Raw genomic sequence first — 26,432 nt, forward strand, 5'->3', positions numbered from 1 at the left:
ACATGGCACCTGAGCTTTTGAAAGCAATAACTGAGCAGACAGATGAGTGGCTTGAGCCGTTGGACCTCCATCCAGGGATGGTAGTGTGCTATAATAGTCGTAATCTGGTGGCGGCTTGAAAGCTTGTACACGTTCCTTGTATGGCCCACGTTGTAAATTTAGTAGTTCAGCACTTTCTGAAGAAATACCCTGGGATACCTGACCTACTTACCCAGGTACGACGTATTAGCGCACATTTCCGCAAGTCATCTCCCTCTTTTGCTGGCCTGGCACTGCTGCAGCAGTGCTTACACTTGCCTCGTCACAGAATATGTGACCTCCCTACGAGATGGAATTCAATTTATCATATGTTGGCCAGGATCCATAAGCAGCAGAGGGCAGTCTCCCAATTCAAGCTGGAACATGCCTGTCAGACGCAGCTGCCAGACATAAGTACTGGCGAGTGGGTGTGGATTGCAGACATTTGTCAGGTCTTGGGGAATTTTGATTACTGTACCAACATTGTGATGATGCTGTTATCAGCATTACCATTCCACTGATTTGTTTATTGAAACGCTCTCTAGATGGTCTGACTGACCAAAGTGTTCATGCACCCGAGCTGTTTGTGGATCCAGACTTCACAATGGTTGCTAGTAATCTGCACAACCTCGGCAAACAAGCTCAGGCCACCTTTGCTCAGCATCATGAGGATGAGGAGGATGATGAAAAACAGGAATGCTTTGAAGTTGGTAACCACGGGATTGACAACCCAAGCTTCAGGGCTGTCCAGCATGCATGGCCTGAGGAGGAGAGGAGGTTTAGGGAGACAGAATGTATTCTTAGCAGTGACACCGAAAGGTTTCCAGTTCGGAGTCTGGGACACATGGCACAGTTCATGTTACACTGCCTTTCTCATGACTATCGGCTAGTCCACATTTTGGCAGACAACAAATACTGGTTATGTACCTTCCTTGACCCACGCTACAAAGATAAATTTGCTTCGCTACTTGTGGAGGCAAATAAGGATTGTACTACGGAAACATTCAAGAGGGCTGTAGTGGAGCAGTTGATGAAACGATTACCCTTAGATCATGCTGGCGTCAGAAGTAGCGTGTCATCTCACACAACAGGATTACAAGAGACGGCTATGCATAGTAGGAGCAACACAGGCGGGGAACTAATGTGCCAAAACTGGTCCATTTTTCACAAACCGTCAACTGCGAATCAGATACCGGTTGGGGGAACGATGACAAGGAGGGAAGAGTTAAGTAAGATGGTAAGGGAATATGTAGGTGATCGTATCAGCGTGCTTTCCGAGTCTACTGTTCCCTTTAACTATTGGGTTTCCAAGCTCAACACTTGGCCAGACCTCGCCTTATACGCTTTGGAAGTGCTAGCTTGCCCTGCTGCGAGTGTGTTGTCCGAGAAGGTTTTCAGCTCAGCGGGGTCAATAATAATAGATACTCTCACACGACTATCAACAGAAAAGACAGTTTGACAATGATCAAAATGAACCATAGATGGATTACTCCAGAGTATCTCAGGGGGCCTGTTAACAAGACCCAATAATAAGTGTAGCCCCAAAATTTGGATTTCATAATATCAAATAAGTTACATTGTTTCTCATTCAAGACTATTTTGTCTTCTATCATCTAATGAGACCACATGACTAATGTAACTTGTTATGCTGCTGCGATGTAATTGTTTGGCCCAATCACCCAGGGCAATATTTTTCAAGCCTTTGTACATTATGCACTGGCGCAAGCACTGTCGAGGCTACACTGTCTAGAAATATTGGTCAGGCAGTCTCTATTTGTGTTCTTTATTGATCCTGTGCTCCATGGTGTGTTACACATGGCCCCCTGCCAAATCAGAATTTGGTCAGATGCAATCATCATCAACGACCTCAGCTTCGATGTCCCAGCGTGGCGTTCATTTGTCCATAAAACATAGATTTCTGAATCATTTGAATAGAGGGCCACTGGAGCCGGTGGTGTTGGTGGTGGAGGAGGAGGAGGAGGGCAAGGCCAACACCCAAATGGCCACATTGGCAATAGCCCTGTAAAGTGTTATGGAGTACGTATTCCAACTTTCACACTAATGATATAGGGGATGCAGAAAACTACAAATGACTACCATCCCTCCCCAATGTATGTTACAGGGCCCACTTGAGATCCCTAAGAAGATGAGATTGGAGGACAGTCAGTGGCCCTTCCTACATTTGAGTAGAGGGCCACTGGAGCCAGTGGTGCTGGTGGAGGAGGAGGAGGGCAAGGTCAACATCCCAACGTGCACATTGTAGCTGACCTTTTAAAGTGCTGTCAAATATGTCCCAAAAAAGGAGGCGTGAGACAGACACCAATATAATGTATGTTACAGCCCTTTCTAATCAAAAAAGAAGGAAAAATGTAAAAACCGAAACGTGTGAACATATGCTAAAGTGTTTTTTTTTTTGGAGGTCGGGGCTTGATTTGACGTTTTATTACAGTGATTAGGCACTAGAAACTGTTTCTTATCAATTTCCCCTCTTTTACTTTGGTTTGAGAGCTGTTCTGGTGACTACGTAAACGCCGCGCGCTGCTCTAAGCATGTTAGTCAAAGACACCAGAAATGCAGTGAGGCACCTTCTACAGGCTGTGCCCATACTGTTTCAGCCTTTTCCCATCCATTTCAGCCTTTTCCTCAGTCACCACAGGTCACCGACAGGTCTGTCGTAAAATTATTCTGGTTTCCCATAGACTTACATTGGGGGTCGAATATTCACGAATACTCGAATAGCGGCGAAATATTCACCAGATATTTGTCGAATCTAATATTAGGGTATTCGATCATCCCTAATAATAACCAATATGTATTTAGCTGGTACTGCCAGATATATGGACAACACACGGTTTATAAATAAATGTCTTATTTATCCACTGATTTCTAGGAGATTAAGCGCAGAAGCTTTTTTGTACATCTATTCTCTATAGAGACTGTACATTGACAGTGAGGTTACAATCAGAGCAGGGGGCGTGCCAGACTGCCGCAAGTGACATTGTAGTCAGAGCAATGATAATTCCTGCTGGTTAAATAAACATAGCAAATAAACAACAGATCAGATCTTGACACAACAGGCATCCCTGAATTATATTTTAACCCTTGCAGCATGTTGGCTTCAGATTACATAGCAAAAACCAGCTGACAGATTCCCTTTAATTTACATGCCACCCAAAAATGAATGGTCTCGGTGAGCTGATTATTTTTCCTGTTCACAATAGACCTCCCTACTTGTGACAATTCTTCCACAAGGCGCATCACTGCCGAGACGAATCGCCACATGCTCTGTGATGAAAGAGGGGCAGTTTCATATTTTGTGCACTCACAGATGGGAGAGTAACACGTGATTAAATCATGAAATGTCATTGCAACAGGATATTAATCATAACCTGGTGATCATGTGACTGTAAATGAGCAATGTGTTAAGGCATATATTACTTTGATATGTATTCACATATAACTCACAGGGAGTTGGACTTGATGGCCATTGAGGTCCCCTCCAGCTCTACCATGCTATGTCATTTTGAGATAATTTCTACAGTTTTGCAAGATTTGCACAAAAACGTTTGTGAAACTATTTGTTGGAATATATAAAATCGGTGTTATTATACGGATGTTTTTATTACTATTTTGCAGGCGTAGTAGAAGTTTACAGGTTGTCAAAGAGAATGGAAGGAGGCATGAGAATGCATAACATTAACTGTGAGCGATTACGACTTGTCCTCAGAGATGTTGATTTGTCATGGAATAATCTACAGGCCTTTCTGTCTATTTGTCCAAGCTTGATACAGACAATGGTGAGAGCAGCTCCGACATTACACAACGTACAGGACCGTGCTCGTAGGTGATATCATTCCAATACAATTTAAAAGGCTTTTTCTATAAGTAGTGATGGATTTAGATTAGGTTTTCCAATATTAATGGGGTCTGACTTGAACAATAACCTTACAAATAACCTTGACTAATTCCTCCTACTGTAAAAGTGCTGTCAAGAAAATCAATTTTCTTGCTTATTAACAAATTAAAGATGTCTGTCCTTGCACAGTATTATACGAGAGGCTACAAACTGTAGTGTCCTACATTAAAAGATGGACAACGCAGGAAAAAAGGTCAAATTAAAGACCACTTTACACGCTGCGATATCGGTACCGAAATCGCTAGCGTGGGTACCCGCCCCCATCGGTTGTGCGACACGGGCAAATCGCTGTCCGTGGCGCACAACATCGCGCGGACCCGCACACTACTTATCTGCTCTGCGACTTCGCTGTGACCGGCGAAACGCCTCCTTTCTAAGGGGGCGGTCCGTGCGGCGCGTCACAGCGACGTCACTAAGCGGCCGCCCAATCAAAAGCGGAGGGGCGGAGATGAGTGGGACGTAACATCCCGCCCACCTCCTTCCTTCCGCATTGCGGGCGGCGGCAAGTAAGGTGAGGTTCCTCATTCCTGCAGTGTCACACTGAGCGATGTGTACTGCCGCAGGAGCGATGAACTACATCGTACGCGCTGCAGCAGCGATATTTGAGACGGGACCCCCATGTCATCGATGAGCGATTTTGAACGTTTTTGCAACGAATCAAAATCGCTCATAGGTGTCACACGCAACGACATCTCTAATGTGGCCGGATGTGCGTCACAAATTCCGTGACTCCCAACGACATCGTATTAGCGATGTCGTAGCGTGTAAAGCGGCCTTTAGTCCAAAGTGGCAGACTTTAGACTTTTTTTTTTTCTGCATTATACCGCATTCATACACCCGTGTGTCACAGTCCTAGTGTAGACAATGACGCACTGACTCTTGATCTGAACTGGACAGTCTCATAGACATATATATGAAGCCATCAGTTCAGACAAGGAGAGCCACAGCTGGTCCAGGAGAGCCACAGCTGGTCCAGGAGAGCCACAGTTGGTCCATTGGTCACTGTCTGCACTTGTACTGACACACGGATGTGTGAATGCAGCATAATACTCAATGGCTCAGTTAAGGTTTTGTCTCTTGAATCACAATTTTCTGGACTACAGGTGAAAGAGCCTGACAAAAAAAAAAACTAAAGGAGGCAACGATGTAATGTGTAACTAACCTTTCATGGCTTTAAACAAGCGCTGAATGTGAACTGCTGAGCTTCATTACTATGCATTATTTTTTTGTATGTAAATATCCTCTTCAGAGAGGAAGAGAACTAGAACTCTAGTGCCACGTATTGGATATAGCAATCCCAAACGTCAATAGCCCTTTAACGAGTCTTGCCACATGACATAATAAAAATCATACCTGACACTCCATTTGAAGACTCGTGATTCGGGTTGATTGCTGCTCATCAGTGCAAAGCAAGAGGCCTCATGTGGTTATGTGAGATGCCTAACTAAATGGTTGACATTAACTTTTAGGACAGCTATTTCCAAGAGGTGGCACTAAAGTTACTGTTCTCTTTCTCTCTCTGAAGAGACTATTTGAATATTTAAATCCCCAGAGGAGCATTGCATGGCATATGTTTCCATATGTTGGGTTGGCACTCTCCTCAAGAAGAAACATTCCCCCCTTAGACCTTTTTTAGTGATTTGCTGATGTTCCAGGAAGTAGAATTCTTCTTACGTACAGAACTGCTGTGTAAAGTGGGACATATTTCTTAATATTTACCGAAAACTGTCATAAGAGGCTCCTGAACTCTCTAGAGGGTGATTTGCTCCACATTTATCAACCACTGTTAGTGTAATAATGACACTCAAGACATTTGTGTTTACGTATCACATGCAAGAAGCAGATGTCTTACTTCTCCTGACCCCTTAAATGTATTATTTGCTTCACCTCCACAGCCCTCACAATCGTCTTTAGATTCTGGAGCTGAAGGAGCATCTTCAGACCCAAGTCCTTGTCTTCAGAGTTGTTGTGGAGTTTGCCTGCTAGACACACCAGTAGTAGAGGTAATGATCTAAACATGTTTATTTATATTTTTTTCCCACATACATTACAAGGAATGTCATCAGAAAATGACCTATTGTTTAAATTGAGTTTTTATCTTTAAATGTTTTTTTTTCCTGGATTAAAAAAAATTTGATAACTTTCAATTTTCCAACTGGTCCCTTGGGACTATATTAGACTCACACTTCCTGTTCTTTAGAGGAGTCTTTTCAGTGGTCTCATTATCATCACAGGAAGGATTACAATGACAGATAACACAGGATTCATCATTCCCAATAAGTGATGTCAGAGCTCCACCTCTCTTCACGACTTTTGCACCCGCTAAGCGGGGTCTACACGCTGCGACATCGCTAGCGATGACGAGCGCGATAGCACCCGCCCCCGTCGTACGTGCGATAGTGTGATCGCTGCCGTAGCGAACATTATCGCTACGGCAGCGTCACACGCACATACCTGCTCTGCGACGCCGCTCTGGCCGGTGATCCGCCTCCTTTCTAAGGGGGCGGTTTGTGCGGCGTCACAGCGACATCACACGGCAGCCGTCCAATAGAAGCGGAGGGGCGGAGATGAGCGGGACGTAACATCCTGCCCACCTCCTTCCTTCCACATTGACGGTGGAGGCAGGTAAGGAGATGTTTGTCGCTCCTGCGGTGTCACACATAGCGATGTGTGCTGCCGCAGGAACCACAAACAACATCATACCTGTCCCAGCAGCGATATTAAGGAAATGAACGACGTGTCAACAAGCAACGATTTTTAACATTTTTTTGCTCGTTGACCGTCGCTCATTGGTGTTACACGCTGCGATGTCAGTAACGGCGCCGGATGTGCGTCACTAACGACGTGACCACGACGATATATCGTTACCGATATCGCAGCGTGTAAAGCATCCTTTAATGTGAAGCTTCAGTACAAAAAATCTGATTTGATCCATTGCCACTAATGTACATGTGGATTTACTAAAAGAGTAGGGAGTATGTGGCTAGAATAGCCCCAGTGGCTAGTGTGTAAATTACAAGATTTCAGTTTTTATTCAATACAGTTCGTAATGTGAAAAACAATATATATTTTTTATGACAACCTTAGTAGGTAATTTTCTCATGACTAGCGATGGTTTAACCAGCAGATATCTGGGCCCAACCGGATTTAAAAAAACAAAAAACAAAAAAAAAACCCAGTTTGGGCCCAGAATTAATCCTGGATTATTATTATTTATTTATAGAGCACCATTGATTTCATGGTGCTGTACATGAGAAGGGGGTTACATACAGAATACATATACAAGTTACAATAGACAGACTAGTACAGAGGGAAGAGGGCCCTGCCCTTGCAGGCTTACATTCTAAAGGATTTTGGGGAGGAGACAGTAGGTGGGGTGTAGGTTGGGCGGCACCTCTGCACGGTGGTGGGGCGGCAGCTCCGCACGGTGGTGGGGCGGCAGCTCCGCACGGTGGTGGGGTCATTGAAGGTTATAGGCATTTATAAACAGATGAGTTTTCAGGTTCCGTTTGAAGCTTGCGAGTGTAGCAGATAATCTGACGTGTTGAGGCAGTGAGTTCCAGGAGACTGGGGATGCTCGGGAGAAGTCTTGGAGTCGGTTGCGTGAGGAGCGAATGAGAGAGGAGAGAAGGAGATCTTGGGAGGACCAGAGATTTATGTTTTGGAGTGTAGCGAGAGATTAGTTCAGAGATATAAGGAAGAGACAGATTATGGATGACTTTGTAGGTCAGTGTTAGTAGTTTGAATCGGATACGATGGAAGATTGGGAGCCAATGGAGGGATTTGCAGAGAGGAGAAGCGGGGTAGTATTGAGGAGAGGTGGATCATTCGGGCAGCAGAATTAAGGATGGACTGGAGAGGGGCGAGCATGTAAGCAGGGAGACCACAGAGACGGATGTTGCAGTAGTCGAGGCGGGAGATTATGAGAGCATGCACTAGCATTTTTGTAGATTGAGAATTGAGGAAAGGACGGATTCTGGAAATATTTTTGAGTTGAAGATAGCAGGAGGTGGTCAGGGATTGGATGTGTGGTATGAAGGACAAGGCAGAGTCTAAGGTCACTCCGAGGCACCGAACTTTGGATGCTGGGGAGAGCGTGATGTTATTTATTGTAATAGGTAGATCAGGTAGAGAGTGTAGGTGAGATGGAGGAAAGATGATCAGTTCAGTTTTGGCCACATTGAGCTTTAGGAAGCGAGAGGAAAAGAAGGAACATATAGCCGATAGGCACTCTGGGATTCTGGACAGCAGAGAAGTGACATCTGGACCAGAGAGGTAGATCTGAGTGTCATCGGCATATATCTGCCTGGATGCCAATCTCTATATAAGGACCTGAATCATGCGCTTTAAAATGATGGTAGAAAAAGCTAGAGGGATTACAGCAAGCTCGTTATACTTACCAGACCCAAAAACCATGCGGCACCACAGCCTGAGAATACCAGCCCCCAGCTGTCGGTTTTATCATGGCTGGGTATCAAAATTGGGGGGGGGGGGTGACTGTGTGCCATTTTTAAAAATGATTTATTTAAATAGTTTTTTGAAAAGCCGCATGCAGTTCCTCTCATTTTGATACACATCTAAGATAAGCGCACGGCTGAGGGTTGCAGCCTGTAGCCGTATGCTTTATCTGTGTTGGGTATCATAATATGGGGGGACCATATGTCAATTTTTATTTATTTATTTATTTTTACACCAGGATAGAAACGCACAAAGTGTCTGTAATTCCAAGCATTCATACACGCTGTTACATAGGGTGGGAGTGCAGTTTGACTGCAACCAATCACAGAGGTGGGGACTGCCGGTGGGTGAGGATAGCAGTGCATATGCATGAGGGTAATGTGCAGCCCCGCATTTAGCATTACAGCCGCGCGTGAGACTGGTAAGTATAACACGCCTGCTTTTGTCCTATTTTCCTTTATTTACTTATTATTATTCGGATGGCTGGATCCAGATAGTTACCCAGATTTCCTGGAGAACTCCAGGCTCGGGATCTGTGCATGGAGATTTAGTATCCTAAGCGGATCCGGACTTTTACAGTCCAGGTTTGCCCTTCGCTACTCATGACACATACCCTTTAAAAGGATAAAACCTTCCGCTTACCAGAGATATCTCTAAAAGCGTACCTCCAGTTTCAGTAGAAAATAATTATAGATCAGGACTTTTCTAAATCACTCTATTAGCAAATTCTGGCGATATTTCAAAGTATGGATCGCCCAAAGGTTATGCTGTGGGCTCCACGAAACTAAGCAAGGTCTACTTCCTACCGCTAGGCTACCGTCTTCACTGCGTGCTGAGCGCATCATAAGATTTTACAGCGCTCGCTCCTGCACTGAAGATTATAGCTAAAAGTGCTGAGCAGGAAGCTGCTTAGTTCAGTGTAGCCCGCATCACAGACCTGAGGTTATCATCAGAAATCTATAATGACTTAGGAAAATATTATACTGCAGTCTTTACTATAATCCTTGTGAAATCTTGTGAAACTGGAGGTACACTTTACACTTCACAGACTGTAAATGCTGAGCCAGCAATCCTACTTATTGTGATGTTGATGTAGCATGTTCCACCCATAACTCCTCAGTGTCTGGCAAACTGTCATATTGCATGCTTAAGAGGCTTTGGGGTTAAAATTCTTGTTGTAATCGGTTTATGTCCTTGCAAGTTTAGATAATTGTCCACAATTTAGCGTTTGTCTCTTCATTTTGTTCTAGTTCCCATCTGAAGGAAGAACCAGCATGCTCAATACTGGAGTGCGCTCCTATCACCCCAGCTGTGCCAATTTTTGGCTGCACTGTGTGGACTCAACTCTGCCCATTGTGGCTTGCCACAGTAACTGTTCTGCTTGTGTAAAAGTAAACAAGGACTTGTGACAACATGAAGATCTTGGGTTTTTATGGACTGGCCCAAGGACCAAATTATTTATCTTATTTTAACCTTGCCAAGCTGTCATTTTTATTGTATGGGGCAAATAACATAATTTGAAGATTTCCTGTCAATATAAAGAATCTACTGGAATATGCTCTGTTCATATACAATAGTCTGGACTTACCGATTATGTTACATGATAAATATACTCAATTATTCCTTCTTTATATTCTAATAATTTTTGGGGACACAAATCCTGGAACCCTGACCGATCACAAGAATAAAAGGAATTGTAATATATTACTTAGCCAGTTCCACACGAGAGTAATATAGGTGCAAGCTCTGGGCTACTACTCTGTGAGGTGTAATGAGACCCTGCTCTGATCTCACGATAGAGCGGTTACAAGTTGAGCCCAACCGACATAAGTTTGATACTGACAAATCTCGGGAGAGTGGAACAGAGCGGACTTATGGAAGGGTTTGTAATGTGACACAGTTAAGTTCAGCTGTGCTGCTCCTCTGTCCATAGCGGCCTTATCTGAAAGGAGGGAGTCATATACATCTTTCTAATCATGCAGGAGGTTAGACCAGGAGATCAGGGCTCTTTGCCACACATTTCACACAAAAAAATCTGCGCTAAGCTATGATGCCATCTTTCCTTTTGAGTATTGCTGCCCATTTATGATAGGTCAGCATCATACAAGGAAAAGAAGTAAAAAAAAAAAAGATAAGTCCAAGTAAATGTTAATGGGTTCTCTGGCCTTGGGGTACAAGTAAGCAGTTACTCGTCACATGCCAACAAGACACTGTAAGTGAGTTGAGCGAGGCCAGATAGGTCTAGTTGGAATGTTGCCGACACTATGCAAGTCAAATACTTGGGGTCACATGACAACCTGCTCCCAAGCGCCGACACTGGATAATACTCGCAGAGCGCAATGGACGTTCTACAAGGTAACATTTTGCACTATGTGCACAGTTTATAAGTCACTTTTTTTTTCCAAATCTCAGTGATGTGCTTTCTCTAAAGCTGGCAAGTTTATTATTACTTTTCATCTACCAGATCAGAAGGAATGCCAACAGTCTACACACCCCTGTTAACATGCCAAGTTATTGTCAAGTAAAAACTCATATCAAGAAGAAATTGTTCAAAACTTAATTCACTTTTAATGCCACTCATAGTCTGTACAAATCCATTAAGAAATAAACTGAAATCATTTTGAGATAGAAAATAAAAATAACAAAACTGAAATAAATGTGGTTGCATAAGAGTGCACACCCTCTTATAATTGGGAATGTGGTTATAGGATGTGGTGTTCAGAATTGGCCACATTTAAACTCATGTTAATAGTAGTCAGTACACTGCTACCATCATTTATAGTGATTCTCATTAACTCCATAAAGTTTGTGTTCTGACCCACACACTATTAGTTTGAAGGGAAGGTGCCATCCCCCCAAAGAAATTTCATCCATTGAAAAAAATGTAAAGTATTAATGGTTTAGTTGTTTTAAAAATATTATTTTTTTTAATGGAGTAAAATATGAAAATAAAAAGTGATATTTTGCAGTTTTAAACACTAGGGGGAGCCGCTGCTGAAAATTGCAATGAAAACCTAGTGTACAAATTATATTGAATTACAACTGCAGTAAATGTGGGCTGCATCTGCCCACGTGTCTGACATCCCTCCTCTCCTCCCCTTCTGGGCGTTTGCAAAAGGACGAGAGAAGCTAAAGTTGGGATCACAGTGTGGAGCCATTTTGTTGTTGACTGAAAAATAATAATAATAATAATAATTTTTATATAGCGCCAACATATTCCACAGCGCTTTAGAATTCAGAGGGGACATGTACAGACAATATGAGACAATACAAAATAACAAAGATTCAGATACCAAGAGGAGTGAGGGCCCTGCTCATAAGCTTACAGTCTGAGGGAATAGGGGAGGCAGAAAAGGTGAATGGGGGGAGAAAAGCTTGTTATATATGGTCCAGCCATCAGTATAAGGCTATGTGCCCACGCTGCGGAAAATGCGCGGATTTTGCCGCGGATTTCTCGTGGATAAGCCGCGGATTTTCCAGAAATCTGCAGCACAGCTACTCCCCAGCCATTTCTATGGCATTTGGGAAATGTTGTGCGCACGCTGCGGATTTTTCCGCAGCGGAAATCGTGCGGATTTTTGTGCGGAAAAATCTGCAGTATGTCAATTATTATTGCGGATTTTCATGCGGATTTTGCCTATTCAATTGAATTAAAAAAAAAATAAAAATCACAAAATCCGCGTCAAATCCGCACAAAATCCGCACCTAAGAAAAGGTGCGGATTCCAGGGGAAAGCTGCGGATTTTGATGCAGAAAAATCCGCAGATACAGAGTCCCATGGGCACATAGCCTTAATGGGGATTCAAAACCAGCTGCATGAACCGGTCGCTAGCCAGAATGTATACAAGTATAGAGTGTAAAGTACATGAAGAGGAAGGAACCAGAAGATACAGGGGACCAGAATTGGAAGTAAATTTTATGAAGGGCAGAATGAGACTAGATTAGATGAGGGAGGTGAGGTGATAGGCTAGCCTGAGGCTCTGTTCACGCGTTTTGCCCAATGTGTTTAAGTCAAATCTATTGCCATGAGGGCTCAAAAACGCTGTAAAAAACGCAAAAAGAATTGACTTGCTGCATCTTGAAAAACACAAACAAGAATCAGCCAACAAAAGATGCCCAGTGTAGACAGCAAAATCAAAATCTCATAGACTTTGCTGGGAGAAGGAAATTCATGCATTTAGGTGCAATTTTGTCACCTCAAGAACGCACCAAAAGATGCCCCGTGTGAACTTGGCCTACAGAAATGCATTTTTAGGGCCTGGTGTGGATGTTTGGAATTAATCGAAATTATATTGACTTGAGGAAAGTGTCACCGAGATCGATTGGCTATGGGAGCAGTATTGTTGAGCCGGAGGCTCTAAAGAAATGGCACCGAAGAAATGGCACCGATTTCCATCCACAACTGCGATCTGGACATCCCAGAGGGTATGCCAAGGTCACTGTTGGAGGCAGCCACAAGGCAGGACATGCGGTCAGCTACCGACCACAATCTCCTATGTACAGGGGCTGCCCTACAATTGTGCTCAAAAGGTTACATACCTCGGCAGATTTTTTTGCTCTCTTGGCATTTTGTCAGAGAATATGAATAACACAAAATCTTTTTTTCCACTCATGGTTAGTGGCTGGGTGAAGCCATTTATTGTCAAACTACTATGTTTTCCCTTTTTAAATCATAATGACAACCAAAAACATCCAAATGACCCTGATCAAAAGTTCACATATCCCAGTTCTTAATACTGTGTATTGCCCCTCTAACATCTATGACAGCTTAAAATATTTTGTGGTACTTGTGGATGAGGCTCTTTATTTTCTCAGATGGTAAAGCTGCCCATTCTTCTTGGCAAAAAGCCTCTAGTTCCTGTAAATTCCTGGGCTTTCTTGCATGAACTGGGCTCTTCAGTTCTCCCCAGTGTGGCTCAATGATATTGAGGTCAGGAGACTGAGATGGCCACTCCAGAACCTTCACTTTGTTCTGCTGTAGCGAATGACAGGTCGACTTGGCCTTGTGTTTTGGATTGTTGTCATATTGGAATGTCCAAGTACGACCCAAGCGCAGCTTCCGGGCTGGAGTGCAAATTTGCCTCCAGTATTTGCTGATAACATGCTGCATTCATCTTTCCTTCAACTTTGACCAAGTTTCCTGTGCCCTTGTAGCCCACACATCCCCACATCATAAGCGATCCACCTCCGTGCTTTACAGTAGGAATGGTGTTCCTTTCATCATATGCCTTGTTGACACCTCTCCAAATGTAACGTTTATGGTTGTGGCCAAAAAGTTTGATTTTGGTCTCATTCCAAATTACCTTGTTACAGAAGTTTGAAGGCTTGTCTCTGTGCTGTTTGGCATATTGTAGGAGAGATACTTTGTGGCATTTGCGCAGTAATGGCTTTCTTCTGGCGACTCGACCATGCAGCCCATTTTTCTCCAAACGCCTCCTTATTGTGTACCTTCAAACAACCACACTGCTAGTGTTCAGTGAGTCCTGTACTTCAGCTGATATTATTTGTGGGTTTTCTTTGCATCATGAACAATTTTGCTGGCAGTTGTTGCTGAACTTTTTGATGGTTTACCTGATCGTGGTTTGTTTTTAAAGAGACCCTGATTTTCCATTTGTTAAATCACAGTTTGAACATTGGTGACTGGCATTATCAATTCCTTGGATATCTTTTTGTATCCCTTTCCTGTTTTGTACAATTTAACTATCTTTTCCCGTAGATCAATTGACAATTCTTTTGCTTTCTCCATTGCTCACAATCCAGAAACATCAGTGGCTGGATGAAAGATGCAACAGTCTGTCTCGATCCCAGAAACTCACTGAGCTTTTATGCACACACTGATTACAAGCAATCAGGTCACAGGTGAGGACATTACCTTTATTAGCCATTCAAACCCATTTGTGTCAACTTCTGTGCATGTTATCAGGCCAAAATCAAGAGGATATGTGAACTTTTGATCAAGAGTCATTTGGATGTTTTTGGTTGTCATTTATGATTAAGATTTAAAAAGAGAAAACACAGTAGTTTGACAATAAATGGCTTCACCCAACCACTAACAATGAGTGGAAAACATTTTGTATTATTGATATTCTCTGTAAAAAGGCCAAGAAAGCAAAAAATCTGCCGGGGTAAGTAAACTTTTGAGCATAACTGTACATGTATGATTAAGTATGAAGTACACACAATTACACACCAGCAAATGCAAGTGGCAGCACCCAGTGGCTGAAGAAAAAAATAATAAAAAAAACAGCTATAAAAACAGTACATTTAATTTTGAATGAAAAATAATTGATTATATAAGCAGTAATTATTAAAGGGGTGGTTCACCCATATTTTTTATTGTCTAGATCGATATTATATTGAGAAACAATGTTTCTCTCAAATACCTTGTGTTGTCAATAGTGCCTGTGAGAGGCGCTATTGCAGACTGCTGTTCCCCGTCCAGTGACATACCCGTCCAATGCTGCCTCGTCACATCCGTGCAGCCGGCTACAGTCTTCCAGACTCTGAGCTGTGAGCGGTGTTTCACTGCTGTCACAGCCCATTTGCTCCCCCCTCCTCCTCCCTCCTAGCACGGCGCGTCTCCTGCTCCCCCCTCCCTCCTCGCAGAATGCTGCAAGCAAGAGACGTGCTGTGAGAGAGGAGGGAGCAGATGGGCTCGGAATGCAGCCGGCTGCACGGATGTGACGAGGCAGCATTGGACGGGTACGTCACTGGACGGGGAACAGCAGTCTGCAATAGCGCCTCTCACAGGCACTATTGACAACACAAGGTATTTGAGCGAAACATTGTTTCTCAATATAATATCGATCTAGACAATAAAAAATATGGGTGAACCACCCCTTTAACACACAAATAAGTCACAGCACCTTCCCTTTTAAGGATGTGCATTTTTATTGGTATCAATATAACTAGTATAAATATAAATATAACCGAGTAAAATTAATCGGCAATACCATTGTCATGCTAGGCACAGGGAAGTAGCCAGCATGCGGCGAAAGGGAAGGGAAACCCTGTGTCTAGGGAAGGGGGAGATGGTGACCCCTGACCAAACCTGCCACTGAGCCCTGAGTTACCTCACTGCCCTAGATAGATTTCGCACCTATGGGCCGAGCAGGATACCTGACCCTAGGCTGACCCTGTATCTGGGCCCTAGTTAGGGAGGATATGGGATGACCTCTTCGTCAACCCCACTGAGAGCTAAGGGACACACAGGGATAAAAAACAAGGACAGGAAACCACAACTTCTCTCCAGATGCCTCAAGAACAGGAACTGCAAACAATCTGTTTTTACCAGAAGAATGTGAGCGGACTGCTTGCACTGAAGACTTGTTAAGGGTAGAAGACTTATCACCAGCAAAGGAGTATGGGGAAATGAGGGTATTTAAAGACACCAAGGAAGTGCTGATGAAAGCAGCTGAAAGGGTGAGGAACTCTGCAGGTTTCTAAAGGGAAAGGGATGAAAACACAGCAGAGGAGATACAGATGAAACTGGACGTTTACATCCACTATCTAAAAAGACACATCTGTATATTTTTCTCACCATCTGACATGAAATCAAAATAAACCATTCCCATTTTAAGTCAATTAGGAACCCAAATTATTTATATTTGCCAATTGCCAGAATAATGAGAGAGAGAATGTTTTAAAGGCATTTGTATTACTTTCTGCAAAGTCAAGGTTTACATACATTTCATTAGTATTAGGTACCATTGCACTTAAAAACTGTATGAGTTGGGTGAAACATTTTGGATATCCTTCCACAAGCTTCTCACAATAGTTGGTAGGAATTTGGGCCCATTCCTCCTGACAGAATTGGTGTAACTGAGCCATGTTTGTAGGTCGCCTTGCTCGCACCTGCCTTTCAGCTTTGCTCATACATTTTCAATAGGATTGAGGTCAGGCCTTTGTGATGGCCACTCCAAAACATTGCAAAGTGGCTTAAGGATAACAAAGGCCATCAGTTTGGCAGTATGCTTCTCGTCATTGTCCATTTGGAAGACCCATTTTTTTCCACCCAAGCTTAGGGTACCGTCACACTAAACAACTTACCAGCGATCCGAACAACGATACAACCTGATAGGGATCGCTGGTAAGTTGCTAGGAGGTTGCTGGTGAGAGGTCACACAGTCAGATGCTCCAGCGATCCCACCAGCAACCTGACCTGGCAGGGATCGCTGGAGCATCGCTACACGGGTTGCTGGTGAGCTGTCACCAGCAACCAGCCCCCAGCGACGCACTGAAGCGATGCTGCGCTTGGTAACTAAGGTAAATATCGGGTAATCAACCCGATATTTACCTTGGTTACCAGCGCACGCAGCTACAGTGCAGAGAGCAGGGAGCAGCGCACACTGCTTAGCGCTGGCTCCCTGCTCTCCTAGCTACAGTACACATCGGGTTAATTACCCGATGTGTGCTGTAGCTACACGTGCAGAGAGCAGGGAGCAGCGCACACTGCTTAGCGCTGGCTCCCTGCTCTCCTAGTTACAGCACACATGGGGTTAATTACCCGATGTGTACTCTGCTACACGTGCAAGGAGCAGGAGCCGGCACTGACAGTGAGAGCGGCGGAGGCTGGTAACGAAGGTAAATATCGAGTAACCAAGGACAGGGCTTCTTGGTTACCCGATGTTTACCGTGGTTACCAGTGTCCGTAGAAGCCGGCTCCTGCTGCCTGCACATTTAAGTCCCCTTTACACACTGATACTTTCTAGCGATCATGCTGCACAGCGGGAAACAAAGGACCAAAGAATGGTCCTGAATGATTTGTAGCGATCAGCAACTTCACAGCAGGGGCCAGGTCGCTGATGTGTTTCACACACTGCAATGTCGCTGGGGAGGTCGCTATTACGTCACAAAACCAGTGACGTTACAGCGATGTCGTTTGCGATGTTGCAGTGTGTAAAGCCACCTTTAAGGTCTTGGCCGATGTCTTGAGATGTTGTTTCAGTGTTGCCACATAATCTTCTTTCATCCTGATGTCATCTATTTTGTGAAGTGCACCAGTCCCTCCTGCAGGAAAACAACCCTTCAACATGATGTGGCCACCCCTGTGTTTCACAGTTGGGATTGTGTTCTTAGACTTCAAAGTAACTTCCTTTTTCCTCCAAATGTAACAATGGTCATTATAGCCAAATCGTTCAATTTGAGTTTCGTCAAACCACAGGACATATCTTCAAAAATTCAGGTCTTTGTTCCTGTGTGCATTTGCAAACATTAATCTGGCTTTTTTATGTTTTATGTTGTTCTTTTGGAGCAATGGCTTCTGCTTGACAGAGTGACCTTTCAGCCCATGTTGATACAGTGTTCGTTTCACTTGATAATGACACAATCTTACCAGCTTCTGCCAGCATCTTCACAAAGTCTTTTGCTTTTGTTCTTGGGTTGATGTGCACGTCTGATTAAAGCACCTGGATATCTGGTACACTGGTACACAGAACCCATCTCCTTCCTGAGTGGTATTGTGGCTGGACATTCCCATCTTGTTTGTACTTACTTATAAATTGTTTGTACATGTCGCAGGGGGAAAGGGAGGGATAGTTTTTGTAAGCAAGGAATATTGTTTCAGATGGTTAAAGGGAACCTGTCAGCAGAAATTTCGCAATAAACCTAAAAGATTCCCTTTCTGCAGCTCCTGGGCTGCATTCTAGAAAAGGTTCCTGTTGCTATTGTGCCCCCTTTGAGACCTAAATAAATACTTTATAAAGTCTTACCTTTTTGTATGCAAATGCTTTTTTATGGTCATGAGGGCGGGCTGTCTTGCGTCCGTTATTCGCCTCCTGCCGCTTTATGCCGTTCCCCATTGCTCATTTCCATACATGAGGACGCCACCCAGTGCTCCCGAGGTCTCGCGCATGCCCAGTGGCACTATCGTGGGACAGCACTGTGTAAAGCGTAACCGCTGGTGAGGTGATTCCGCAGGCGCGAGATTATGGGCGGCGCTGTGATTGTCATCAGCAGCGTCATCCAAGTATCCGCCCATAATCTCGTGCCCACGCTTTTCCCTCTGCCTCCACTGTTATGCGCAAGCGCTGGCCATATGAACCCACGTCACATGTTACCGCAGGCGCGAGATTATGGGCGGCGCTGTGATTGTCATCAGCAGCGTCATCCAAGTACCCACCCATAATCTCGTGCCCACGCTTTTCCCTCTGCCTCCACCATTATGCGCAAGCGCTGGCCATATAAACCCACGTCACCTATAACCGCAGGCGCGAGATTATGGGCGGCGCTGTGATTATCATCAGCAGCGTCATCCAAGCACCCACCATAATCTCGCGCCTGCGGTAATAGGTGACGTGAGTTCATATGGCCAGCGCTTGCGCATAACTGTGAAGGCAGAGGGAAAAGCGCGGGCACGAGATTATGGGCAGGTACTTGGATGACGCTGCTGATGACAATCACAGCACCGCCCATAATCTCGCACCTGCGCAATCACCTCACCAGCGGTCACGCTTTACACAGTGCTGTCCCACGATAGTGCCACTGGGCATGTGCGAGACCTCGGGAGCACTGGGCGGCATCCTCATGTATGGGAATGAGCAATGGGGGACGGCGTAAAGCGGCAGGAGGCGAATAACGGACGCAAGACAGCCCGCCCCCGTGACCATAAAAAAGCATTTGCATACAAAAAGGTAATACTTTATAAAGTATTTATTTAGGTCTCAAAGTGGGCACAGTAGCAACAGGAACCTTTCCAGAATTCAGCCCAGGAGCTGCAGAAGGGGAATCTTTTAGGTTTATTGCGAAATTTCTGTTGACAGGTTCCCTTTAAGTTACAAAGGATGGTGGAAAAATTGGGCATTTGGGAGTGGTTAATTAAAGTTTTTAATGATGAAGAGGGGGAAGAGGCAAATTTAAAGAAAGGGATGGATATCTGGATATTACATTATAAATGCTTTGTTATTTGCTATCTGATTTGTTGGCCTCTCTTTTCTTCATTTTGTACCCCCATTTCATTAATGCAAGAAAACAAATAAAAATTTGGTTTAAAAAAAAAAGTTTGTACAGATGACCGAGGCACCTTCAGGTACTGGAAAATGCACCTAAAGATGAACCAGACTTGTGCCAGTCCAGAATTCTCTTCCTGAGATCTTGGCTGATTTATTTTCACTTTCTCATGAGGCTACACAAAGAAGCAGTGTGTTTTAGGTGTGCACTAAAACACATCCACAGGTGTGTCTCTAATTAAACTCAGATATTGCCAATAAACCTATCAGAAATTTCCAAAGATGTGACATCATCAGATGGGCTGTCCCATATTGTTTAAAGGCATAGTACTCTTACAGCATGAAAACTTTTGACTTTGCAGAAAGTAATAAAAAATGCCTCAAAACATTCGCTCATTCTTTTAGCATTTGGCAAATATAAACAATTTTGGTAATCCTAACTGACCTAAAACCGGAAAGGTTTACTCTGAATTCTTGTCAGATTGTGGGATAAACATGCAGATGTGTCTTTTTAGATAGTGGATGGAAACTCCTGGGTTCAACTGTACATATGATACCAAACACATCAAGCAGGAATTAACAGATCAGGGAGCAGTTTGAGCAGCCAAACATTGTGACCTTCTATTGCCGGACAACACTTGACTGTCTATCACCAGTGACAATAAGTGATTTTATTTCACAGAGTGGCATAACTTGCAATTTTCTCTCTCTACCTTTAATAATGTTAAACCTGCAAGTGTCAGCAGAGCATGCATTAGCTCTGGTCAAATATGTAAGTTTATATATCACATGATAAAACGACACTTCTACACTTTATATCCATACATTTATAGTGCTGCAAATATTAACATTCGGGCTGTTCCTCAGCTCACAGCACTTTTCTCATGTTTTTACTGTACATGTTACGTTTTCAGTGTTTATCACCAATAACAAAGGTTTGGGGTTTCTTTTTGTCAAATTGCAAAAAAAACCCTAAAAAATAAAAACACAAAATCTTATATACTCTGCTGTCACTTTATTTGACCCAAGTCCTCAGAATGGAACCATGTTCTTGGCTTCAGTCTCGTAAATGTCTGGTATACGTCCGATAGGAGAATCAATGATTTGAATGGTATTTTTCCCAAATAAGTACACTTCGTAGGCAATCAGCTGCTTCCAGAACCCAATGTTGGGACGTATAATTGGCCTGCATTGTTTTAAGTGAGTATGTGCTGCCAGTAGGGTGTGGCCATGATGCTCCATTAGGTAAGCCAGGCAGAGTGTAGGAGACCTGCTGATGCCCGCAGCACAATGGATTAGTGTCCGGCCTCCAGAAGCAGCTACTTCACTGATCTTATGGGATATTGCTTTAAAATGGTCATACAAGGGGGATTCGGGCAGATCGGCCACGGGAAAATGTAGATACTCCAAACCAGGGATGACCAATGTGGGGCACTCTAGTGATACATTAATGACGCATGTAATATGGTGGCTAGTGAGCAAGTTAGCCTTGCTTGCCGCTGTTGCATTGCTCAAGAACAGTTGGTCAGTTACTTTACTTAACCCAGATATTGACATTGTCTTGTTTTTCACACTTTGCTTTTCCTTCTCTTCTCTTCTCTTTTAATGATGTTGTAACCACCATGGAGTATATTCAGCTGTAAGGAAAGAAACATTAAAATGTATCAATATATGGATCATTTAATATAAATATTAAAAATGCAATGCCACAACCCATTATCTTGATGAACCACTTAAAGAGGGTTAGCCCATGAACAACATGTATCACTTGTCCACACGATGAGACAGAGATATCAAACAGTTGGACTGGCCTACAGGTCCGTTTAGATTGGCCGACCGGAGGAACGATAAGACAGCTGATGAGTTAACTTTTAAATACTGTATTTTTCGGATTATAAGATGCACCTTTCCTCCCAAAAATTTGTTAGGAAAATGAGGTGTGCGTCTTAGAATCCGAATGTGGCTTACCGGGGGGTGGTGGAGAATGGTGACAGGAGGCAGGGACGATGTTGCGGGCTGTGCGGCACTGTGAGGCACAGAAATCACCCAGGAATATAGCTTACCGGGGGGTAAGAATGGTGGAGAATGGTGACAGGAGGCAGAAGCTATGCTGCGGGTGTTGTGTGCTGCTGTGCGCTGCTCTGTGCTGTTGCGGGCTGGGGACAGTGAGGCAGGGGACATCCTGTGAAGACGTCTGCGGTGCAGTCTTCAAATAATGGCGCCTGGAGTTGGCGCATGTGCAGATGGAGCTCTCTGCTCAAGATTTCATCTGCGCACGCGCCACCTTCAGCACATTACTGTCCCAGCAGCGGACTTAAGGAAAATGGCACCCGGAGGTGACGCATGCGAAGATGAGATCTTGGCTTGTCAGCGAGCCGATAACTCAGTCTGCAACGTGCCGACTCCGGGCGCCATTTTTTTGAAGCCCGCACCGCAGATATCTTTAGGATGTTCCCTGCCTTACTGTCTGCAGCACACAACACAGCGTCCAGCCCGTGGTACAGAGCAGTGCACAGCCCCCAGCGCCCAGTGCATAGAGCAGCGCACACACAGCCAGCAGCAGCGCTCCTGCCTTCTGTCACCATTCTTACCCCCCGCAAGCTACATTCCTGGATGTTTTATCTGACTCACAGCGCTGCCAAGCACCTGGGACACCCGCCACACCGCCTGCAGCATGACCCCGCCCCTGCCTTCTGTGACCCCCGCTCCACCACCGCTGCCACCAACATCCCCCCCTTCCCATTTAAGACACCACCGGATTAGAAGACTGGAACCCCCCCCCCCCCACACCTTTTTTTATTCTCTAAATTTGGGGTGCGTCTTATAAAGCGAACAATACGGTAATTGGTGGTCATCTGAATGCCTGTTTACACAGGCAAACCAGAACAAATGATGTTCACTGAGAGATCTGATGTATACTAGATTGCTTAGTATGTAGGCTGCCATTGTTCTCAGCAGTGCGGGTCCTGTTTTCAAAGGATGGTGTACCTCCAAGAACGATGATGTTTTTGCTGCATAAAAGATCATTATTTTAACATTCTGCTCCTTCATCGGGTGATTGGCAGCCTGTTTACATGGCAAAATAATTGTGAAGCGAGCGTTATTAACAATGCTCTTCACTAGTGATGAATGAGCACTACCATGCTCCGGTGCTTGCTATTGGTAACAAGCATGGATAATTAGCAAAGGAATCACCAATTGGTGTTTCTACAGGGACAATACTCACGATTAGGTTAGTGAAAAGCACCAGTGAGGGATTAATTATAAAACTTAGCTTTTAATTTTTCAGTTAAAATTATGCAAATTATTAAAAAAATACACACAGGATCACCCTGCGGGTATCCAAAGGTCCGTATTCCCACACCTTTGGACAATTACCATTAGGGGGTAACCACCATGTGTGTTGGGGATTAGTAAGGTCAAATTGTCAATATGCAATAGTAACTATTGGTAACAAGCAGTTAGAGGCTCGGATGGGTGCAATTCAAGTACCCGAATATAATGGAAGACAATGGAGAACTATCATTTTTATGTAAGAATCCCACATTGACATCCATTATACTCAGGTACGCGTGCCGCTCCCATCTCAGCCTCCAACTGCCATTAACGAGCACTTGAGCATGACAGTGCTCGCTCATCGCTAAAATATACCAAAATTAAAAAATAGTTTGAAAATAAATTAATAAAAGGTGATAGATACTAGTCAAACTATGGGGTTTCTTAACCCTTTAGTGACCAAGCCAAATGTTTCAAATCTGACGTGTCACTATGTACCTATAACTCTGCAATGTTCAACATATTAGTGATTTAGATAGTTTTTTTCATGACATTATATTTTATTTTATGATAATGATCGATAATTTAGGTTGATATGTTTTGCTTTCATTTATAAATATATCAGAAATTTGACAAATTTGAAAAATTAGTAATTTTCAAAAACTTTGAATTTTTATCCCTTTAATCCAGATTGTCACACCACACAAAATATTTAATAACATTTATCTCATGTTTGCTTTACATTAGCACCATTTGCAAAATATTTTATTTTCTTAGGAGGTTTAAAAGTTAGCAGTACTTTTTTTATTTGTGCAAGGAAATTTACAAAAAAATTATTTTTTTCTAAGGACTGTATCAGCTTTGAAGTAACTTTTGGGGACCTACCGTATTTTTCAGACCATAAGACGCACTTTTTTTCCCCCAAATGTTGGGGGAAAGTTGGGGGTGCGTCTTATGGTCTGACTATAGGGCTGCGGCTGGGAATGAGGGTGCTGCAGGTCATCGGGGGCACGAGCAGGCAGCAGCAGCGCCTGCTCGTGACCACGTGGGCCCGCTCATTACATATGCACGCCCATCCTCCCGCCCATCTCTCAGCGCAGAAGCCGGCACTGACAGGTGGACGGGAGGACGAGCGGGGACGCGCGCATAGCAAAGAGCCGGCATGATCACCCCTGGCAATTACAGCCTGGAGTGATCATGTGCGGCTGTATTCACTGCCCCCCGCGCGTCATTACCAGCGCGGGGTGCAGTGAATCAGTACACTCACCCGTCCCCGTGTGTGGAGCCGCCCCCCTGCAGCACGCGATGTCTTCCTGTCTGTGCCGGTCAGCTGATCTGTGCTGAGCCGGTCAGCTGATCGGCACAGACAGGAAGACATCGCGATGAAGCAGGGGAACGGCTCCACACACACACACACACAGATCAGCGTGCCAGAGAGGAAGATGTGATCGGTGCTGCAGGGAGTGAGGAAAAGGTGAGTATAAACGTTTATTTTTTTCTCTGTGCTATAGGATACAGGCCATATACCAGGATGGTATATGAGCACGATGGGAGTATATGAACAGGCTGGATGGGGGGGGGGCATGTGAACAGGCTGGATGGGGGGGGGCATGTGAACAGGCTGGATGGGGGGGGGCATGTGAACAGGCTGGAGGGGGGGGCATGTGAACAGGCTGGATGGGGGGGGGCATGTGAACAGGCTGGATGGGGGGGGGCATGTGAACAGGCTGGATGGGGGGGGGCATGTGAACAGGCTGGATGGGGGGGGCATGTGAACAGGCTGGATGGGGGGGGGCATGTGAACAGGCTGGATGGGGGGGGGGCATGTGAACAGGCTGGATGGGGGGGGGGGCATGTGAACAGGCTGGATGGGGGGGGGGGCATGTGAACAGGCTGGATGGGGGGGGGGCATGTGAACAGGCTGGATGGGGGGGGGGGCATGTGAACAGGCTGGATGGGGGGGGGCATGTGAACAGGCTGGATGGGGGGGGGGCATGTGAACAGGCTGGATGGGGGGGGGCATGTGAACAGGCTGGATGGGGGGGGGCATGTGAACAGGCTGGATGGGGGGGGCATGTGAACAGGCTGGATGGGGGGGGCATGTGAACAGGCTGGATGGGGGGGGGCATGTGAACAGGCTGGATGGGGGGGGGGCATGTGAACAGGCTGGATGGGGGGGGGGCATGTGAACAGGCTGGATGGGGGGGGGCATGTGAACAGGCTGGATGGGGGGGGGGCATGTGAACAGGCTGGATGGGGGGGGGGCATGTGAACAGGCTGGATGGGGGGGGCATGTGAACAGGCTGGATGGGGGGGGCATGTGAACAGGCTGGATGGGGGGGCATGTGAACAGGCTGGATGGGGGGGGGCATGTGAACAGGCTGGATGGGGGGGGGCATGTGAACAGGCTGGATGGGGGGGGGGCATGTGAACAGGCTGGATGGGGGGGGGCATGTGAACAGGCTGGATGGGGGGGGGCATGTGAACAGGCTGGATGGGGGGGGGCATGTGAACAGGCTGGATGGGGGGGGCATGTGAACAGGCTGGATGGGGGGGGCATGTGAACAGGCTGGATGGGGGGGCATGTGAACAGGCTGGATGGGGGGGGGCATGTGAACAGGCTGGATGGGGGGGGGGCATGTGAACAGGCTGGATGGGGGGGGGGCATGTGAACAGGCTGGATGGGGGGGGGCATGTGAACAGGCTGGATGGGGGGGGGCATGTGAACAGGCTGGATGGGGGGGGGGGCATGTGAACAGGCTGGATGGGGGGGGGGGGCATGTGAACAGGCTGGATGGGGGGGGGGCATGTGAACAGGCTGGATGGGGGGGGGGGCATGTGAACAGGCTGGATGGGGGGGGGGGTATGTGAACAGGCTGGATGGGGGTTTATAGCAGGATCATATACAAGGCAAGAGGATCATTACCAGGATGGGGTACCTTAGTAGAGAATTTGGGGACATTACCCCCATAACAGTGTCAGCAGCAGATCCTCGCCCTATAACAGTGTGTCATGACCACATTTTTTGCTTAAAGTTTTATTTTCCCATTTTCCTCCTCTAAAACCAGGGTGCGTCTTATAGTCCGGTGCGTCTTATAGTCCGAAAAATACGGTATATATTGGAAAATCCCAAAAAAGTGATCTAGTCTAAGGGCTCATGCGCACGTAACTGCTGATTATTTTGCAGCGATTTGAAAGCACATGTGCGCTTCAAATCGCTGCATATGGATGCAGTATTTTTGTTAAAAAAAAAAAGCCGATTTCATGCACTATGGCTGCTGCCCCCACCATGGACAGAGCGGGACCTGCATCCAGAACGCAGAAATAATTGACAAATAATTGACATGCTCATTTTATGAACGCACGGATTTGGGTTAAACTTTTAGCACACAAATCGCTGCGTTCATAAAAGAAACGTGCGCACGTCTCATGCACAATCTACATAGACTGTGCAAGGGACGCAGGACGCATGCATTTACGCTGCAGTGCAATACGCAGCTTAAATGCATGCAATTCGGCAACGTGCGCATGAGCCCTTACAAACAGCACAACTCAATATATTTAAAACTGCTAACAGTTTATTAACCTTTCTACTGCTTTTCAGGAATTAATGCAAAGTGGTATGACCAGAAAAAAAAAAAAGTTATTTTTACCACCTATATGGTGCTAACATCTGAACAGGTTACTCACTATATCTATACACTAGAGGTGGCTTTACACACTACGAGATCGCTAAAGCGATGTCGTTGGGGTCACGGAATTTGTGACGCACATCCGGCCGCTTTAGCGATGTCGTTGCGTGTGACACCTATGAGCGA

General features: G+C 45.2%; 2 protein-coding genes across 7 annotated transcripts in view; one reads left to right on the forward strand and one right to left on the reverse strand.

Moving 5' to 3' along the window:
- Nucleotides 1-11,079, forward strand: part of LOC142299906 (synergin gamma-like) — a 37,996-nt gene extending 26,917 nt beyond the window's left edge. The window contains exons 4-6 of the mRNA XM_075341858.1: nt 3,655-3,815; nt 5,830-5,937; nt 9,643-11,079. Coding sequence (XP_075197973.1) covers nt 3,655-3,815; nt 5,830-5,937; nt 9,643-9,801 — 428 coding nt within the window. The 3' untranslated portion in view covers nt 9,802-11,079. The remainder of the gene's footprint in view (nt 1-3,654; nt 3,816-5,829; nt 5,938-9,642) is intronic.
- Nucleotides 11,080-20,333: 9,254 nt separating this feature from the next.
- The window catches only part of DUSP18 (dual specificity phosphatase 18), a 30,305-nt gene continuing 24,206 nt past the window's right edge, over nt 20,334-26,432 (reverse strand). For all 6 annotated transcript variants that reach the window (XM_075324494.1, XM_075324477.1, XM_075324485.1 and 3 more), the window contains one exon: nt 20,334-20,975. In XM_075324494.1, the coding sequence (XP_075180609.1) occupies nt 20,371-20,895 (525 nt within the window). In that variant the 5' untranslated portion in view covers nt 20,896-20,975 and the 3' untranslated portion in view covers nt 20,334-20,370. The remainder of the gene's footprint in view (nt 20,976-26,432) is intronic.

Source organism: Anomaloglossus baeobatrachus, chromosome 1 (genome assembly GCF_048569485.1).
Source record: "Anomaloglossus baeobatrachus isolate aAnoBae1 chromosome 1, aAnoBae1.hap1, whole genome shotgun sequence".
NCBI lineage: Eukaryota > Metazoa > Chordata > Amphibia > Anura > Aromobatidae > Anomaloglossus > Anomaloglossus baeobatrachus.